General features: G+C 37.6%; 1 protein-coding gene across 2 annotated transcripts in view; it reads left to right on the top strand.

The window, feature by feature from the left end:
- The window catches only part of DNAJC10 (DnaJ heat shock protein family (Hsp40) member C10), a 62,038-nt gene that overhangs the window by 18,251 nt on the left and 22,886 nt on the right, over window positions 1-20,901 (top strand). For both annotated transcript variants that reach the window (XM_043894266.1, XM_043894265.1), the window contains exons 10-14: window positions 5,531-5,574; window positions 6,225-6,362; window positions 11,090-11,179; window positions 11,855-11,968; window positions 13,439-13,553. In XM_043894266.1, the coding sequence (XP_043750201.1) occupies window positions 5,531-5,574; window positions 6,225-6,362; window positions 11,090-11,179; window positions 11,855-11,968; window positions 13,439-13,553 (501 nt within the window). The remainder of the gene's footprint in view (window positions 1-5,530; window positions 5,575-6,224; window positions 6,363-11,089; window positions 11,180-11,854; window positions 11,969-13,438; window positions 13,554-20,901) is intronic.

The following is a 20,901-nucleotide window of genomic DNA, read 5'->3' as shown; positions in this document are numbered from 1 at the left end:
TTGCAGTCCAAGGGACTCTCAAGAGTCTTCTCCAACACCACAGTTCAAAAGCATCAATTCTTTGGTGCTCAGCTTTCTTTATAGTCCAACTTTCACATCCATACATTACTACTGGAAAAACTATAGCCTTGACTAGACAGACCTTTGTTGGCAAAGTAATGTGTCTGCTTTTTAATATGTTGTCTAGGTTGGTCATAGCTTTCCTTCCAAGGAGCAAGCGTCTTTTAATTTCATGGCTGCAGTCACCATCTGCAGTGATTTTGGAGCCCCAAAAAAAGTCAGCCACTGTTTCCACTGTTTCCCCATCTATTTGCCATGAAGTGATGGGACCAGATGCCATGATCTTAGTTTTCTGAATGTTGAGCTTTAAGTCAACTTTTTCACTCTCCTCTTTCACTTTCATCAAGAGGCTCTTTAGTTCTTCACTTCTGCCCTAAGGGTGGTGTCATCTGCATATCTGAGGTTATTGATATTTCTCCTGGTAATCTTGATTCCAGCTTGTGCTTCTTCCAGCCCAGCGTTTCTCATGATGTACTCTGCATATAAGTTAAACAACAGGGTGACACTATACAGCCTTGACGTACTCCTTTTCCTATTTGGATCCAGTCTGTTGTTCCATGTCCAGTTCTAACTGTTGCTTCCTGACCTGCATACAGATTTCTCAAGAAGCAGGTCAGGTGGTCTGGTATTCCCATCTCTTTCAGAATTTTCCTCAGCAAAGATACTGACCTGTAATTTTCTTCTTTCTAGTGTCTTTGTCTAGTGAATTTGGGACTGTTCCCTTTTCTTGAGTTTTTTTAAATTTGTTTTGTGTTTTGATTTGTGGTTACCATGGAATTCATGTATGTTGACCCATATCTCTTACCAGCTAATACTTGATTTAAACTGATAGTCATTCAAGTTTAAACATATTTTAAAAGATGTACATTTTTACTCCCCGCCTTGCTGTTTTGCAGTTTTGATACCCTGTCTTACATCCTATGCTTGTAGTTATAGTCGCTTTAGTCTGCATCCTAGCTTATATAAGTTGATCTTAAATCATTACTGTGTATTTGCATTGCCTATTTTGAGTTCCTTCTTGCTCCTTTTCCATTTAGAGAAGACCCTTCAGTATTTCTTTTAGGGTAGGTTTAATATTACTGAATCCTTTCAGTTTCTTCTTGTCAGAGAAATTTTTTTATCTCCCCTTCTGAATGGTAGTTTTGCTGTATAGAGTATCCTTGGTTACAGGTTTTTCCCTTTCAGGACTTTAGTAGATTATGCCACTGCCTTCTGGCCTGCAGATCAGTTGATAGCTTTATGCGGGTTCCCTTGTAATTAATTCTTCATTTTTCTCTTGCTACCTTTAGAATTCTCTTTTTATGTTTAAGTTTTGCCATCTTAATTATATGTTTTGTTGTGGGTCTGTTTGGGTCATCTTCTTTGGGAACCTCTGCTTCTTGTACCTGGTTGGTTATCTCTTTTTCTTTAGGTTTGGGAAGTTTTCAGCCATAGTTTCTTCAAATAAATTTTCGATGTCTTTCTCTCTTCTTCTGGAACCCCTGTTATGCATGCTGCTGCTGCTGCTGCTAAGTCACTTCAGTCATGTCCGACTCTGTGCAACCCCATAGACGTTAGACCACCAGGCTCCTCTGTCCCTGGGATTCTCTGGGCAAGAACACTGGAGTGGGTTGCCATTTCCTTCTCCAGTGCATGAAAGTGAAAAGTGAAAGTGAAGTCACTCACTTGTGTCTGACTCCTAGCGACCCCATGGACTGCAGCCTACCAGGCTCCTCCATCCATGGGATTTTCCAGGCAAGAGTACTGGAGTGGGGTGCCATTGCCTTCTCCTCCTGTTATGTATAGGTTGGCATATTTTACATTATCCCATATATCTCGTATGTTTCTTTTTTTTCCCATTTGTCTTTCTGTTCTTCTAATTGGGTGATTTCTATTATGTCTTCTAGATTATTTATTCATTCTTCTGTGTCATTTAGTTAGCTGTTCATTGCTTCTAGATTGCTTTTTATCTTAGAATTATCTGTTTCTGATTGGTTCATCTTCATAGTTTCTAGTTCTTGTTACAGTGATCTGCATTTATATTGATGATCTTTCTTAATTCATTTAGCATTTTTATTACCACTTTTTTGAGCTTGGGGTCAGGTAGACTAGTGAGCTCTATTTCATTATTTGTTTCAGTGGATTTCTCTTGGTCTTTCAATTGGAAATAGTTCCTCTGCCTTTTCATTTTACTTTCTCTGTCTCTGAATTTAGGAGAAATGATTATCTATTATGGTCTTAGAGGGGTGTTTTTGTATGGGAGCATCCCTATGTAGACCATATGTACAGTGTCTGGTGCGAGAGTTAGTTTTGATGTGGACACCAGTCCCATCTTTCTTCAGGTCCTTACATTTTGCCACTGGTTGTTATCACCTTACTGGGGGGCGTTGGTTGGTTTGGGGAGTCTAAAGCCTGGGCAGAGTGTGAGGTGGGACTTTTCTCTTTGCTCCATGGCTGCTGCCACCCTGTCAGGGATAAGGTCTGCTCCCCAGTTGTCGGAGTAGCTGCCCTGAGGGTCAGGGTGAACCAGGCTGCATTCTCCTTGAATGGTGCCCTGAGCCTTGAGGAGGCGGCTACTGAAGCAAGTGAGGCCTGTGTGCTCACAGGACCAGTGCACCACCTGTGCAGGTGTCTGAGGCTCGACTCAGATGCAGCCCAAGGTCTCATCCTTTCTTCTGTTGTGTCCACACCAGATCTAGTGCAAGACTGCGGTTTGGAGTGGGTGGGGCTAGAGCATTTGCCAGGCTGGGGGTCGGGGCATTGTGGCTCTCGGACTTGAGGTGGCTCTGCCACCACTCAGAGAGCAGGGCTGCCTCAGTGACAGTCCTCTCCCAGGACCTGTCTCCCCCAACCCCAAGGCCAGGGCGCTGGCCCCGCTGGGAGGCAAACTGCAGGGGGCCCCTGTAGCACTGCCCAAGCGAGTGCTAACGTGACCACCTCTGCTGCATCCAGATCACATCCCGGGACCCCAGTCTGTCTCTGCCTAGCTAGACTGAGTCTTCCCAGGACCTGCTTAGCCCAGATCTAATATCAGGCTGTGGTGTAGAGTGAGAAGGCCAGATACTTAAGCTACTCATGTTGGAGAGTGTGGTGAGGTGGCAACTGCCCCTCCAAAGCTCTCCCCCTGATTGTTGGTAAGCCAGCACGTGTGTTTGCCTCATGAATCGTCTCGGCTTCTCTAGGCCTTCTGTCTGTCCCAGCAGTTCTCCCAGGAGCCAAGTGTCTTGTCTCCTCCTTGCAGGACCCCCATGACAGTATTGCCCAGTCTGTGACTCAGCCCACTTGCTCCCCACGGTGAGGGTCTCCTTGTGGCAACCTTCTTTTCCTTTCAGATCCCTTTCAGGCAGGTGTCCCAACCCTCTGCCTTTTCCATCCTACCTGGTTGTGGGAACATCTTTTTTGCAGCCTTGGTTGTATAGGAGTCGTTCTGCCGTTTTCCAGTTAGTTTTCCATGAGAATTGTTCCACATACTTTTTTTTTTTTTTTTTAATGTTTGTCGGGGGTCGTGAACTCTATGTTCTCCTACACAGAGTCCATCTCGATCTCTCTTCTCCAGTTATTAATTTCCTAAAGTATCATTGTGGTTTATGTTCAGTGGGCAGATTTTTCAGCTTAATTGTACTCATAGGAAATTATACTGTAAGCTACTAATGCTTTGGGCACTTTGCAAAAATAATTGTTGATAGATATAACTCTCCCAAAATGATTTCTTCCCTCATACTTATTTCAAAAATGTACATGTTTGCCTCATTAAAGTATACATTTCAAGATGATAAATTTCTAATTCTAGGACCTTTTACCTTAGTAAATTAAGTTGAAAGTTCAATACCCTACACAAACTGTAAACTATATTTAAGCAATAAGATTGGTTAAAAATTGGTCCTAGTGTTAGAAAATATCCCAATTAATAAACTCCTCTTTGTTTAACTCCAACAAGGGTCTTTTCGCTATACTTCATCTCTCAGCCTTTAAGCCGCTGTGTTGAAAAGCTATTGCTTTGCAGCTAAAAATCAACCACTTATCCCATCTTAGGAAGGTATTGCCTTGCAGCAAAAATCACCTAATCATCCTTAGTCTGTCATTGAGGGATTTTATCTCATTTTGGCCTAATGCACATGTTTCTGTCCTTTCCACACATAAAGAAAACTTTAAAAACTTTCTCACATTATCTTACTTCTATAACAGGTAGGTTGATTTTGCCTATCTCTATAAGTTCTGTGATGCTGTATCTCCCTTATAAATCTATCTCATTGTATCCTAGCATTCATATTTATAGAACTTTCATAAAAGAGTTCCGTTCAGTTGTTCAGTTGTGTCTGACTCTTTGTGACCCCATGGACTGCAGCACACCAGGCTTTCCTGTCCATCACCAACTCCCAAAGCTTGCTCAAACGCATGTTCAATTGAGTCAGTGATGCCATCTAACCATCTCATCCTCTGTCGTCCCCTTCTCCTCCTGCCTTCAGTCTTTCCCAGCATCAGGTTCTTTTCTAATGAGTCAGTTCTTCACATCAGGTTGCCAAAGTACTAGAGCTTCAGCATCAGTCCTTCCAATGAACACCCAGGACTGATCTCCTTTAGGATGGACTGGTTGGATCTCCTTGCAGTCCAAGGGACTCTCAAGAGTCTTCTCCAACACCACACTTCAAAAGCATCAATTCTTCGGCACTCAGCTTTCTTTATAGCCCAACTCTCACATCCATACATGACCACTGGAAAAACCATAGCTTTGACTAGATGGACCTTTGTTGGCAAAGTAATGTCTCTGCTTTTTAATATACTATCTAGGTTGGTCGTAGCTTTTCTTCCAAGGAGCAAGCGTCTTTTAATTTCATGGCTGCAGTCACCATCTACAGTGATTTTGGAGCACAAGAAAATAAAGTCTCTCACTGTTGCAGTTGTTTCCCCATCTATTTGCCCTGAAGTGATGGGACTGGATGCCATGATCTTAGTTTTCTCAGTGTTGAGTTTTAAGCCAGCTTTTTCACTCTCCTCTTTCACTTTTATCAAGAGGCTCTTCATTTCCTCTTCACTTTCTGCCATAAGGGTGAAGAAAGAGTAAAGAAGCTATTTAAGATTGTACTGTATTTTAAGAATTTGTTGTATATGTTAATCAGATAGGTCCATTACGTTTTGTTACCCCAGATTATGAGATCCTTGGTTCAAGGGGACTGTTGATAGGAGGAGCTATTTTAGAATAAGATCTTAAAGAGGTGCTTGAGAGGGAATGCCTTCTCTTTTCTTTGGCTGGAAATCCTGAGAAACTAAGAGGGGAGAACAGAAGAGGGAGGGAAGGGAGGGAAAAGAGGTCAGGAGGGAGAAGAATGAGACATTGACCTCTGTGTCTGCCTAGTAAATAACAGTCTCAGTATTTACCAGCACAGCCCAGTTAATTGCCTTAGAATCAACATCATGGTTTGCAGCAAATGAAAAGTATAGATTTAATCATTAATAGCTGAAATTTCCTCATAAGTTTCTTTTTTCCCCCCAGATTGTTTGACCTCACAGACACGTCTCAGGTTAAGTGGTATGTTGGTAAGCATCAATTATTTTGCAAAACTGCATCACCATGTTAAGAAACACATTTAAAAACTGATTCCAGATAGTTTCTTTGCTGGTTTCTTGAACATTTAACTCGCTTGTTTGTAATCTTCCTTGTTTTCTGATCAATGTATTCATAGTTATAAGCGTCTTTCTAACTGATTGGCTGTGTTCAATATATTTTAACATGTTCAATATATATTTCATTCACTCCTAAATATTTCATAATTTAATTATGAGTTCCTCTTTAACCAGAGAGTTAGTGTTTTTGTCATTTCCAAACCATAATTTTTTGTTGTTTTGTTATTTTACTTACTTAGCTTTCATCATATTATGGTCAGGGAGTACAGTCTATGTGTTGATACTTTAACACTATTAAAACTGTCCTTGTGGGTTGGGAGTTTGCCAAGATTTTGTTTGTTTTACAAAGATTTTTAGTGTTCTATGTATGCTTTAAAATGTTTCCTATGTGAGGTGTAATTTTTATATCTATTTGATCAAATTTATTAATCATGTTATTCAAATCTGCATCATTTTTTATGTTCTTTTTAAAAGTTTAATTTTTATGGTAGTGAAGTTGTATTTTTGCTAAATATAAATCCTTTTAACTTTTTTTTTCAACTTATTTTTTCTTTTCATTTTAGGATGGTCTTGTTAATGTAGGATGGGTGGACTGTGCCACCCAGGACAACCTTTGTAAGAGTTTGGATATTACAACAAGTACTACTGCCTATTTTCCTCCTGGAGCCACTTTAAATAACAAAGAGAAAAGCGGTATTTTGGTATGAATCCCTTTAATTTCTTTACATATAGATACATAACACATGTATTCAAATATATCATTTTGTAAACAATGAGCAAAAAAAAGTGAACCAGTTTATATCATCTGATTATGGAACACTTAGTTTATTTAGAACAAATACTTAATATTTGGGATTCTGTTTAATACTTCAGTTTATAAAGTTACACTGTAAGGATTATTTTTAAACTGCACTTTTAATAATCCCAAAGGTTAAGGAATACATTGTTAGGTTAAATGAATATTTATTGGTTTCCATTTATTTCTATATTTTTTAATGTTAAAATATAGATTATTGGTAGGTTTAGCTGGGATCTGGTGTCTGTTTTTTTTAAAGCCTCCTGTTTGACTCTGATATAAACTTAGTTTGGTGATCTACTGGTCTGGTTCACCTTCCTAATTTTATGAATGAAGAAGCTGAGGTTCAAGATAGCTGTCAAGGAGCTGAAACAAATACTGGGATATCAGATAGGTCTCTAGAGAACCCACAAAAAAAGATTCTAATATAAGACAAACTACCTGTAGTTTTCTGTTTTTTTTTTTTTATATTGACATAGATTACATGTATTCATTATAGAAATTCATATTTGATTTATAAATGTGTAAAGAAAGATTTGAAATTTGTTAAAACTAAATCACCCACAGGCAGGCACCATCAAATCTTGGTACATACCCTTCCAGATCTCTGCTTATATGTGTATGAAATTATGACTTCATGCAGACAACTCACCAGCTTTGCCTTTGGCCCAGACCTCTGCCCTCCACTACAGACATGCTTATTCTCCAGCCTGTTCAGTATCTCCCCTGGGATATTAATTGATGTTTCAAACTTAGGTGTCTGTAACTATACTCCTGATATTTCCCCATACATCTGTTCTACCTAGTTTTTTCCCCATCTCAGTTAATGAAAGCTTCATCTTTTATGATTAAGGCCAAATACCTTGGAGTCATTCTTGACCCCTCTTTTTCCCATATCTTATAACCTATACCCTATTCATCAGGAAAATAGTTGGATCTCTTTACAGTCTTTCATAATCCACCTTATTGTACTTATCACCTTATATATTTATTCTTTCACCTTATATACTATATTTATTCTCTTGCAGTAAATTTTAAGTTTGAATTTTTCACTGACATATCCTAAGGGCGTAGAAGAGTATCTGGCACATAAGTACTATATATAGTGCCAGAATCCTGGAGTGGGTAGCCTTTCCATTCTCCCGGGGATCTTCCCAACCCAGGGATCGAACCCAGGTCTCCCACATTACAGGCGGACCCTTTACCAGCTAAGCCACAGGGGAAGCCCATTTAGTGCCTGCTTAAGTGCTTTATACTGTGCGTGTGTGTGTGTGTGTGTGTGTGTGTGTGAAGCCCATTTAGTGCCTGCTTAAGTGCTTTATACTCTGTGTGTGTGTGTGTGTGTGTGTGAAGCCCATTTAGTGCCTGCTTAAGTGCTTTATACTGTGTGTGTGTGTGTGTGTGTGTGTGTGTGTGTGTGTGTGTGTGTGTGTGTGTGTGTGTGTGTGTGTGTGTGTGTGTGAAGCCCATTTAGTGCCTGCTTAAGTGCTTTATACTGTGTGTGTGTGTGAAGCCCATTTAGTGCCTGCTTAAGTGCTTTATACTGTGTGTGTGTGTGAAGCCCATTTAGTGCCTGCTTAAGTGCTTTATACTGTGTGTGTGTGTGTGTGTGAAGCCCATTTAGTGCCTGCTTAAGTGCTTTATACTGTGTGTGTGTGTGTGTGTGTGTGAAGCCCATTTAGTGCCTGCTTAAGTGCTTTATACTGTGTGTGTGTGTGAAGCCCATTTAGTGCCTGCTTAAGTGCTTTATACTGTGTGTGTGTGTGAAGCCCATTTAGTGCCTGCTTAAGGGCTTTATACTGTGTGTGTGTGTGAAGCCCATTTAGTGCCTGCTTAAGTGCTTTATACTCTGTGTGTGTGTGTGTGTGTGTGTGTGTGTGTCCCTGAGTAGTAGTATGTATGATAATTCCTGTGAATGTGTGCATCACATTCCTAGAAACTAATTAATTGACTAAATGTAACATAATGAGTTTAACCAGTCCTCTCTGGATAGGTATTTAAATTTCTACTTTTTCATGATTACAAGTAGTGTTATAATGAACTGTCTTGTTCACCTTTGTGCAGTTCTTCCATTATCTATATAGAATGAGATGGTGGTAGCAATTGCAAATTCAGTTCATGTTGCCAGATTTCCCAGAAAACCTGGGTTTATTTTACACTGTGCCATTAGCTCATGAGGATTTCCTGTACTCTAGTCAACACTAAACATAGGCTCTTGCCTTCAGTACAACAATCTCATTTTTCAGTGAGACCTTGGGACTTTTTGGTTAAAACAGCAAGCTCAGATATGATCTCAGGAAACATAAATAAGTGATGTTAGACGTGTGATAACACAGGGTGATGAATTAAAGTCCTTGTCCCTCCTAAAAGCATTCAAGTTTTTTAAAAATGTAAAATACTATGCTAGCTAAATACGTTTGGCAGGTGAAATTTAGAGGCCGCACAATACCCTTGTAAATAAAACTACCAAATTTTACTCTAAAATAGATTTAAAATGAAGTTCTAGTGAATTTATAAATTACATAAAATTTTTGATGACTGTGAGTAAAGTGAATAAGCTTTATAGTACTGAAACAGGAAAGCTTTCTGTTTTGACCTTTTAAGCCCTTTGGTAACAAATTATTTCATAGGTTTTTGAGAGTATGCTATAGATTTTTTTTAAGCAGAAAAACCGAGTTTTCTATTCTTATAGACATTGTTTCTATCCATTTGATTGTGTTCTCATGTTGAACATAATTGAACTGAATACAGTAATAGTTTCTACAGGTTTTTAATAGAGTTTTATATCTTTGAGGTGATATTTGAATTGTCAAGAAAATAGTTTAAAGATAGACAGTAAACTGATCAACCCCTGTAACTGCTGCTACACTTTTGGTAACAGCAGCTGCTTCCATGAGAATTAGACTGGCAAAGAGAGTTCCATGAAAAAAAATATGCTGAGGATAAAATATGGACAGAAATAGACAGTTGTTAGAATTGAGATGTGTCTATTTCAGTTGTTTGCATTTTAAATAACAGACCTAGATGTAAAGTGTATTTAATTTAAAATACATATTTTACGTATATACATTTTACCCTGCAAAATTCCTCAGTGGTTTGGTTCAGGGCCTTTATTTCTATAAACCTCTATAATAAACAAGGTCCATTCCAGTTTTCCCATAAGTTTTTCTTAATTCCTTCAATTCAGTTCAGTTGTCACCAGTCATGTCCGACACTTTGCGACCCCATGGACCACAGCACGCCAGGCCTCCCTATCCATCACCAACTCCTGGAGTTCACCCAAACTCATGTCCATTGAGTTGATGATGCCATCCAATCATCTCATCCTCTGCTGTCCCCTTCTCCTCCTGCCCTCGATCTTTCACAGCATCAGGGTCTGTTCCAGTGAGTCAGCTCTTCTCACCAGGTGGCCAAAGTATTGGAGTTTCAGCTTCAACATCAGTCCCTCCAATGAACACTCAGGACTGATCTCCTTTAGGATGGACTGGTTGGATCTCCTTGCAGTCCAAGGGACTCTCAAGAGTCTTCTCCAACACCACAGTTCAGAAGCATCAAGTCTTTTGTGCTCAGCTTTCTTTATAATCCAACTCTCATATCCATACATGACTACTGGAAAAACCATAGCCTTGACTAGACGGACCTTTGTTGGCAAAGTAATGTCTTTGCTTTTTAATATGCTGTCTAGGTTGGTCATAACTTTCCTTCCAAGGAGTAAGCGTCTTTTAATTTCATGGCTACACTCACCATCTGCAGTCATTTCAGAGCCCCCAAAAAGTCAGCCACTGTTTCCCCATCTATTTCCCATGAAGTGATGGGACTGGATGCCATGATCTTAGTTTTTTGAATGTTGAGCTTTAAGTCAACTTTTTCACTCTCCTCTTTCACTTTCATCAAGAGGCTCTTCAGTTCCTCTGCACTCTCTGCCAGTATTAATTGGGATATGAAGCATCTTGCTGCTGCTGCTTACTTGCGTCAGTCACGTCCAGCTCTGTGCAACACCGTGGACTGTAGCCCGCCAGGCTCCTCTGTCCATGGAACTCTCCAGGCAAAAGTACTGCAGTGGGTTGCTTTGCCCTCCTCCAGGGGATCTTCCCAACCCAGGGATCAAACCCTGGTCTCCTGCATTACAGGCAGATTCTTTACCACTGAGCCACCAGGGAAGCCCATAAAGCATCGTATTAGATCGTCAAATATTCTATTGTTTTAACAATTTTTAGAAAATTTGTAAAGCACTGGCATTCTGTAAAACATGGTTAGCATTAAAATTAGATTGAATATGATACAGCTTTTCCCACCAGTGAGCCCCAGTTCACTCAAGGTTATTTTGAGGATTATCATAGAATACCCAGCAGAGTTAGCAGAACATTCCAGGTAATAAAACGCCTAATAATGAAATTTATTTTGCATCACTATTTTTAAAGAAACAACCCAGTTATATAACTCTTTAATAATTGCCAAAATATGATATACTGTCTTTTTTTGAAAAGGAAAACATTTAGGATAAATAGCTTGAAAACTGTGTTACTTCTGTGGTTTTTTCTTAAAAGTTCTTTCTCTGAAAACTGAAAAACTAAGATACTGAAGTACTCAAATTTTGATTTAAAAAATAACAATATGATTCTCTTATTTTAGTTTCTTAATTCATTGGATGCTAAAGAAATTTATTTGGAAATAATGCATAATCTTCCAGATTTTGAACTCCTTTCAGCAAATACACTACAGGTAATTTTTTTTTTAATAATAAATAGTAGCAAATATTGATAACATTTCAGATCTTAACATTATCAGTTGATTCCAGGTTAAACTCTTAATGCCAGGTTTGCTGGGATTGCAACTTGAGGGTGGACCTATAGCTTTGTGTAACTAGTCCTGAAGGCAAGTTCAGGAAGAGCACCAGAAAAGACAAGATACTGACCACAAAGCAACTTTGAATCTGATCTGGAGCTCTGTGTTCCTCCTACAGAACAATTTGTGTTGTTCACTGAGAATTACAGAGCAGCTTTAGAAACATTCAGCTTGTAGTAGAATCAATTAATTTCTTCTACTTATTGATCCCAGAGTTTTCTAAGTCTATATCCCTATGAAACATTATGTTAAACCTGAAAAAAATCTGACTTCCCCACCTTTCAGCTTTTTAGCTGTGTCATTAAAACCATGTTTTTTCTTAGCACAGTCATCTACCTTAAGATTTCATGATTTAGTGGCTGTTTTCTTTCTATAGTACTGTATAATTGGTTTATATATAAACTACAAAATAAGAATATGAGTGGGTCTGAATTTTAGACAGTATTTTGAAGTAATGGGTAGGATAGTTAAAGAAATAAAGATTAGAACTCTTAGGATTTCTCATCTCTTGTTTCTTTCCCTTTACCACTTTCTTTTTAAATCACTTTTAAGGATCGTTTAGCTCATCATCGGTGGCTCTTGTTTTTTCACTTTGGACAAAATGAAAATTCAAACGATCCTGAGTTGAAGAAACTAAAAACTCTACTTAAAAATGAACATATTCAAGTAAGAAAAATGTATTCTGCCTACCCTTCTGCTTTTGTGCTGTCTTAATTTAGTACATAAAGTTATGTTTTAAATAACATTAAGATGTTTAGTTGAGTTCTAAATTTAGAAACCCCTAAATGCTTTTGTTCTTCTATTTTTTTTTTCTACTGAAAATTAAAATGATATCTGAAAAAGTTTAACCTTCATTACTCTTGAGCAGTTGGTATGTGATAAAGCTATATGATATAGTTTTTCTGGAATGCAGAAAACTATAGCCTTTTTTAAGTACTTGTTTCTTTATATAAGTAATTCATGTTCGTTATTTTAAATTAAGATATTATAAATAAGTACAAAAATGAGTTAGATCTAAAAATTATCCATATTTTCACCACTGTTAAGAATTTCCTGTTAATAACTCTTGAGGCTTTTTAAACGTGGGTTTGTGTTAGCACGTGCACATATCTATATATGTGCACCTATATTCATATTGTAATGGCCATGGTAATAGACATACACATGTAAATTTATATGTATGCTTTTATTCTCTTCTGTAAAATTTTCCATTTAGTGATTAAAAACCTTTCTACATACCAGTGTAATACATATTGATGTGTATATTTTTGTGTACATCTGTGTATCAGTCATCATCCAGAGACGGAGTAGTATCTCACTGTATGGCTGCACTATAATTGTTTAACCTGTTCTGTCTTACTGGTAACTTTCAGTTGTTTCCATTTCTATGTCAGAAAGATACACTGGAAAAATGCACTATGAGGAATTTTTTGAGCCAAGGTTATATTTTCTTAAAAGTTTTCTGTCCTCATTATCGAGCCTGCCTTCTTACTGACAGCGTGGGAGTGACCACTTCCCTACACCAGTGCCAGGCCTGGTGTTACACTCTTTATAAGCAGCAGTGCTTGGATAGGCCAGAAGGGAGATGTTAATAATACTCCTTTTTATTTATTTGCTTTCTACTTTATTTTCTATGTATGTCTCTACCCCACTTTCTTTCTCCTGATGGGATGTTTATCTTTTATTTCTTAATAGAAATCCTCTGTCTTAAATGGTGCAAATATTTTTCCTTGGTTTATCATTTGCCTACTAGCTTTTTTCCCACACTGTATGAAAATGTCGATCTTTTTATTATTTCTGCTTCTGCGGTCTTAAGACGTTCTTTCTCTCCCCCTTGTCAAGATAATATAAATATCCTCTAAGTTTTTAGAAGGATGGGCTTCATAAACAACTTAATATTTTCTTGGTAATTTCCTCTCAGGTTTTTGAGATCTCCAAGAGGCATTATTTAAACTAAACGTAGTTTCAGTGTTAAATGTAAATTAATGATTCCTGTTTCTTATTTTCATGGTCCACTAACTTGTTTAGAAGCTGTGTTGTTTTTATAGCAATGTCATTTTCGGATTATCCTTATGAATATTTAATTGAATGGATAAGATTTTATTTTCAACATATTGAACTTTCTCTTTCCTTTAGGTTGGCAAGTTTGACTGTTCCTCTGCGCCAGACGTCTGTAGTAACTTCTATGTTTCTCAGCCATGTCTGGCAGTATTTAAAGGACAAGGAACCAAAGAATTTGAAATTCATCATGGTAAGAAGGAAAAAATGATTAAAAAATTTCTTCATTTTTAATTTTACTTTTTACCTTGTTTTATATGGACATGAATATTTTAAAATAACTTTGCTTTCATTTATTAGTAAATGTTTCTTAAAGGGAAAGATATGTTTAATTATATATAGTTATTTTATCTTCTTTATTCTTTTTAAAATAAATCCCTTTCTTCTACCTAATATTTTGATCAGTGTTTCAGTAAGAACTCTAGTGACTTGTCAGGCTAGTAAAGAATTTAAGGGTCTTACTGGTTGACAAAAGTAAGCAACACCTATCGTTTCCATTTCAGTGTACCTAATATAGCATCTCAACCACTATGGGCAATTTCTAGATAGTCTGTTAGATGTTTTTGCAACACTTGATGACCAAAAATCTCTGTTAACTGCTTTGTTAGTGTTCTTGAATTTTGATTTTGTATTTCTGCATTTCAGCTTGTTCAGGACATTAGCCCTCTGCATCATGTAGGTGCAGTTCTATTTCCTGAGGTTTGGTATAGATCATTGTCTCTGTCCTGAAAAAGGCCAAGTGTAGGAAAAGATAGACACAAACTACTAACATTGACAGTAAATAACAGATATCTATATCATGCCTGTAATGTGAGAAGCATTCTTACAGGTGTTAGGAATGCAAAATTGTAAGATATGGACTCTGCTCTCAGGAAGTTTAAAATATCATCTAGTGGCAGGGGGGTGAGAAAAGGGAGATTTTTAAGAAAATATGAAGGACATTGTAATAGTCATTATAAATTATAAGATCAAATAAAGAGACTTTTGCATCAGGAGGTGATATTTGAATTAAGGTGACATTTGAACACTCAGTTTCCCCAGGCAAATACAAGAAAACAAGTGAGGTCCCCTAAACTGAAGGAGCTATGTGAACAAAGACAAGATAAACTTAACAGTAACTACTGTTTATTCAGTGTTTGTTTTTTTTGTTTTTTTTTGGTTTTTTTTGTTTTTTTTTTAATTTTTATTTTTTTTTTTCCCAGTGGGTTTTGTCATACATTGATATGCATCAGCCATGGATTTACATGTATTCCCAATCCCGATCCCCCCTCCCACCTCCCTCTCCACCTGATTCCTCTGGGTCTTCCCAGTGCACCAGGCCGGAGCACTTGTCTCATGCATCCCACCTGGGCTGGTGATCTGTTTCACCATAGATAGTATACATGCTGTTCTTTTGAAATATCCCACCCTCACATTCTCCCACAAAGTTCAAAAGTCTGTTCTGTATTTCAGTGTCTCTTTTTCTGTTTTGCATATAGGGTTATCGTTATCACCTTTCTAAATTCCATATATATGTGTTAGTATGCTGTAATGTTCTTTATCTTTCTGGCTTACTTCACTCTGTATAATGGGCTCCAGCTTCATCCATCTAATTAGGACTGGTTCAAATGAATTCTTTTTAATGGCTGAGTAATATTCCATGGTGTATATGTACCACAGCTTCCTTATCCATTCATCTGCTGATGGGCATCTAGGTTGCTTCCATGTCCTGGCTATTATAAACAGTGCTGCGATGAACATTGGGGTGCACGTGTCTCTTTCAGATCTGGTTTCCTCAGTGTGTATGCCCAGAAGTGGGATTGCTGGGTCATATGGCAGTTCTATTTCCAGTTTTTTAAGAAATCTCCACACTGTTTTCCATAGCGGCTGTACTAGTTTGCATTCCCACCAACAGTGTAAGAGGGTTCCCTTTTCTCCACACCCTCTCCAGCATTTATTGCTTGTAGACTTTTGGATAGCAGCCATCCTGACTGGCGTGTAATGGTACCTCATTGTGGTTTTGATTTGCATTTCTCTAATAATGAGTGATGTTGAGCATCTTTTCATGTGTTTGTTAGCCATCTGTATGTCTTCTTTGGAGAAATGTCTGTTTAGTTCTTTGGCCCATTTTTTGATTGGGTCATTTATTTTTCTGGAATTGAGCTGCAGGAGTTGCTTGTATATTTTTGAGATTAATCCTTTGTCTGTTTCTTCATTTGCTATTATTTTCTCCCAATCTGAGGGCTGTCTTTTCACCTTGCTTATAGTTTCCTTTGTAGTGCAAAAGCTTTTAAGTTTCATTAGGTCCCATTTGTTTAGTTTTGCTTTTATTTCCAATATTCTGGGAGGTGGGTCATAGAGGCTCTTGCTGTGATTTATGTCGGAGAGTGTTTTGCCTATGTTCTCCTCTAGGAGTTTTATAGTTTCTGGTCTTACATTTAGATCTTTAATCCATTTTGAGTTTATTTTTGTGTATGGTGTTAGAAAGTGTTCTAGTTTCATTCTTTTACAAGTGGTTGACCAGTTTTCCCAGCACCACTTGTTAAAGAGGTTGTCTTTTTTCCATTGTATATCCTTGCCTCCTTTGTCAAAAATAAGATGTCCATAGGTTCGTGGATTTATCTCTGGGCTTTCTATTTTGTTCCATTGATCTATATTTCTGTCTTTGTGCCAGTACCATACTGTCTTGATGACTGTGGCTTTGTAGTAGAGTCTGAAGTCAGGCAGGTTGATTCCTCCAGTTCCATTCTTCTTTCTCAAGATTATTTTGGCTATTCGAGGTTTTTTGTATTTCCATACAAATTGTGAAATTCTTTGGTCTAGTTCTGTGAAAAATACCGTTGGTAGCTTGATAGGGATTGCATTGAATCTATAGACTGCTTTGGGTAGTATAGCCATTTTCACAATATTGATTCTTCCAATCCATGAACACGGTATGTTTCTCCATCTGTTTGTGTCCTCTTTGATTTCTTTCATCAGTGTTTTATAGTTTTCTATGTATAGGTCCTTTGTTTCTTTAGGTAGATATACTCCTAAGTATTTTATTCTTTTTGTTGCAATGGTGAATGGTATTGTTTCCTTAATTTCTCTTTCTGTTTTTTCATTGTTAGTATATAGGAATGCAAGGGATTTCTGTGTGTTAATTTTATATCCTGCAACTTTACTATATTCATTGATTAGCTCTAGTAATTTTCTGGTAGAGTCTTTAGGGTTTTCTATATAGAGGATCATGTCATCTGCAAACAGTGAGAGTTTTACTTCTTCTTTTCCTATCTGGATTCCTTTTACTTCTTTTTCTGCTCTGATTGCTGTGGCCAGAACTTCCAACACTATGTTGAATAGTAGTGGTGAGAGTGGGCACCCTTGTCTTGTTCCTGATTTCAGGGGAAATGCCTTCAATTTTTCACCATTGAGGGTGATGCTTGCTGTGGGTTTGTCATATATAGCTTTTATTATGTTGAGGTATGTTCCTTCTATTCCTGCTTTTTGGAGAGTTTTAATCATAAATGAGTGTTGAATTTTGTCAAAGGCTTTCTCTGCATCTATTGAGATAATCATATGGTTTTTATCTTTCAATTTGTTAATGTGGTGTATTACATTGATTGATTTGCGGATATTAAAGAATCCTTGCATTCCTGGGATAAAGCCCACTTGGTCATGGTGTATGATTTTTTTAATATGTTGTTGGATTCTGTTTGCTAGAATTTTGTTAAGGATTTTTGCATCTATGTTCATCAGTGATATTGGCCTGTAGTTTTCTTTTTTTGTGGCATCTTTGTCTGGTTTTGGAATTAGGGTGATGGTGGCCTCATAGAATGAGTTTGGAAGCTTACCTTCATCTGCAATTTTCTGGAAGAGTTTGAGTAAGATAGGTGTTAACTCCTCTCTAAATTTTTGGTAGAATTCAGCTGTGAAGCCATCTGGTCCTGGGCTTTTGTTTGCTGGAAGATTTTTGATGACAGTTTCGATTTCCTTGCTTGTGATGGGTCTGTTAAGATCTTCTATTTCTTCCTGGTTCAGTTTTGGAAAGTTATACTTTTCTAAGAATTTGTCCATTTCATCCAAGTTGTCCATTTTATTGGCATAGAGCTGCTGGTAGTAGTCTCTTATGATCCTTTGTATTTCAGTGTTGTCTGTTGTGATCTCTCCATTTTCATTTCTAATTTTGTTAATTTGGTTTTTCTCTCTTTGTTTCTTAATGAGTCTTGCTAATGGTTTGTCAATTTTGTTTATTTTTTCAAAAAACCAGCTTTTAGCTTTGTTGATTTTTGCTATGGTCTCTTTAGTTTCTTTTGCATTTATTTCTGCCCTGATTTTTAAGATTTCTTTCCTTCTGCTAACTCTGGGGTTCTTCATTTCTTCCTTCTCTAATTGCTTTAGGTGTAGAGTTAGGTTATTTATTTGGTTTTTTTCTTGTTTCTTGATGTAAGCCTGTAATGCTATGAACCTTCCCCTTAGCACTGCTTTTACAGTGTCCCATAGGTTTTGGGTTGTTGTGTTTTCATTTTCATTCATTTCTATACATATTTTGATTTCTTTTTTGATTTCTTCTATGATTTGTTGGTTATTCAGAAGCGTGTTATTTAGCCTCCATATGTTTGAATTTTTAACAATTTTTTTCCTGTAATTGATATCTAATCTTACTGCACTGTGGTCAGAAAAGATGACTGGAATGATTTCAATTTTTTTGAATTTACCAAGACCAGATTTATGGCCCAGGATGTGATCTATTCTGGAGAATGTTCCGTGTGCACTTGAGAAAAAGGTGAAGTTGATTGTTTTGGGGTGAAATGTCCTATAGATATCAATTAGGTCTAGCTGGTCCATTGTGTCATTTAAGGTTTGTGTTTCCTTGTTAATTTTCTGTTTAGTTGATCTATCCATAGTTGTGAGTGGGGTATTAAAGTCTCCCACTATTATTGTGTTACTATTAATTTCCTCTTTCATACTCGTTAGCGTTTGCCGTACATATTGCGGTGCTCCTATGTTGGGTGCATATATATTTATAATTGTTATATCTTCTTCTTTGATTGATCCTTTGATCATTATGTAGTGTCCTTCTTTGTCTCTTTTCACATCCTTTATTTGAAAGTCTATTTTATCTGATATGAGTATTGCGACTCCTGCTTTCTTTTGGTCTCCATTTGCATGAAATATTTTTTTCCAGCCCTTCACTTTTAGTCTGTATGTGTCTCTTGTTTTGAGGTGGGTCTCTTGTAGACAGCATATATAGGGGTCTTGTTTTTGTATCCATTCAGCCAATCTTTGTCTTTTGGTTGGGGCATTCAACCCATTTACATTTAGGGTAATTATTGATAGGTGTGGTACCGTTGCCATTTACTTTGTTGTTTTGGGTTCACGTTTATACAACCTTTCTGTATTTCCTGTCTAGAGAAGATCCTTTAGCATTTGTTGAAGAGCTGGTTTGGTGGTGCTGAATTCTCTCAGCTTTTGCTTATCTGTAAAGCTTTTGAATTCTCCTTCATATCTGAATGAGATCCTTGCTGGATACAGTAATCTAGGTTGTAGGTTATTCTCTTTCATTACTTTCAGTACGTCCTGCCATTCCCTTCTGGCCTGGAGGGTTTCTATTGATAGATCAGCTGTTATCCTTATGGGAATCCCTTTGTGTGTTATTTGTTGTTTTTCCCTTGCTGCTTTTAATATTTGTTCTTTGTGTTTGATCTTTGTTAATTTGATTAATATGTGTCTTGGGGTGTTTCGCCTTGGGTTTATCCTGTTTGGGACTCTGGGTTTCTTGGATTTGGGTGGCTATTTCCTTCCCCATTTTAGGGAAGTTTTCAGCTATTATCTCGAGTATTTTCTCATGGCCTTTCTTTTTGTCTTCTTCTTCTGGAACTCCTATGATTCGAATGTTGGGGCGTTTCACAGTGTCCCAGAGGTCCCTGAGGTTGTCCTCATTTCTTTTGATCCTTTTTTCTTTTTTCCTCTCTGCTTCATTTATTTCCACCATTTTATCTTCTACCTCACTTATCCTATCTTCTGCCTCCGTTATTCTACTCTTGGTTCCCTCCAAAGTGTTTTTGATCTCATTCATTGCATTGTTCATTTTTAATTGACTCTTTTTTATTTCTTCTAGGTCTTTATTAAACAGTTCTTGAATCTTTTCAATCTTTGTTTCCAGGCTATTTATCTGTAACTCCATTTTGTTTTCAAGATTTTGGATCATTTTTATTATCATTATTCTAAATTCTTTTTCAGGTAGATTCCCTATCTCCTCCTCTTTTGTTTGACTTGGTGGGCATTTTTCATGTTCCTTTACCTGTTGGGTATTTCTTTGCCTTTTCATCTTGTTTAGATTGCTGTATCTGGAGTGGGCTTTCTGTATTCTGGAGGTCTGTGGTTCCTTTTTATTGTGGAGGATTAACCCAGTGGGTGGGGTTAGACGATTGGCTTGTCAAGATTTCCTGGTTAGGGGAGCTTGCGTCAGTGTTCTGGTGCGTGGAACTTGATTTCTTCTCTTTGGAGAGCAATGGAGTGCCCAGTAATGAGTTTTGAGATGGGTCTATGTGTTAGGTGTGTCCTTGGGCAGCCTGTATGTTGATGTTCAGGGCTATGTTCCTGCGTTGCTGGAGAATTTGCGTGGTATGTCTTGCTCTAATACTTACTGGCTCTTGGGTGGTGGTTGGTTTCAGTGTAGGTATGGAGGCTTTTGGACGGTCACTTATTACTTAAAGTTCCATGTAGTCAGGAGTTTTCTGGTGTTCTCAGGTTTTGGGCTTAAGTCTCCTGCCTCTGGATTTCAGTTTTATTCTTCCTGTAGTCTCAGGACTTCTCCAACTATACAGCCCTGATAAGAAAACTTCTAGGTTAATGGCTAAAAGATTCTCCCCCGTTAGGGACACCCAGAGAGGTTCACAGAGTTACATGAAGAAGAGGAGAGGGAGGAGGGAGATAGAGATGAGCAGGAGGAGAAAAAGGGGGACTCAAGAGGAGAGAGACAGATCTACGCAGCTGTCTGTTCCCAGAGTGTTCTCCGTAGCCCAGTCACCTACAAGGATTCACAGAATTGGATTGGGAAGAGAAGGGGAAAGGAGGAAATAGAGGTGTTCTGAGGTAGAAAACAGAGAGTCAAGATTGGGAGAGAATAATCTTCGGTTTAAAAATAGGGCTTCTCTTCTTTTTTTTTTTGTAAGGTTATAGTGTATTGAAAATGAAAATTAAGGAGTAGTAGAGGAGTACTAGAGGACTTTAAAAGAAATAAGAGAAAAAGAAAAATAGAAAATAGAAGAGAAAAAGGAAAGAAAAAAAAGAAAAAAAAAATTTTTTTTTTCCCCCTAATTAAAAAATCGTAAAAGTCTGTGGAAATGAAAGTTAAGGAGTAATGGGGGAGTAATAGGGGATTTTAAAGGAAAATAAAAGAGAAGAAAGAAAAAAGAAAAAAAATTAAAAAAAAAAAAAAGAGAAAAAAGTAAAATTATATCTAGGAGTTTCTCTGGAGCTGTTGCGGTCAGTGTGGGTTCGGCTCAGTTTCAGATAGCTCCTCGTTCCAGCTTACGCTTCTCGATATCTACAGGCCCCTCCGGTGTAGTCAGCGTTTC

This window comes from Cervus elaphus, chromosome 33 (genome assembly GCF_910594005.1).
Source record: "Cervus elaphus chromosome 33, mCerEla1.1, whole genome shotgun sequence".
Classification (NCBI taxonomy): domain Eukaryota; kingdom Metazoa; phylum Chordata; class Mammalia; order Artiodactyla; family Cervidae; genus Cervus; species Cervus elaphus.
This window is presented reverse-complemented; position numbering and strand designations above follow the sequence as displayed.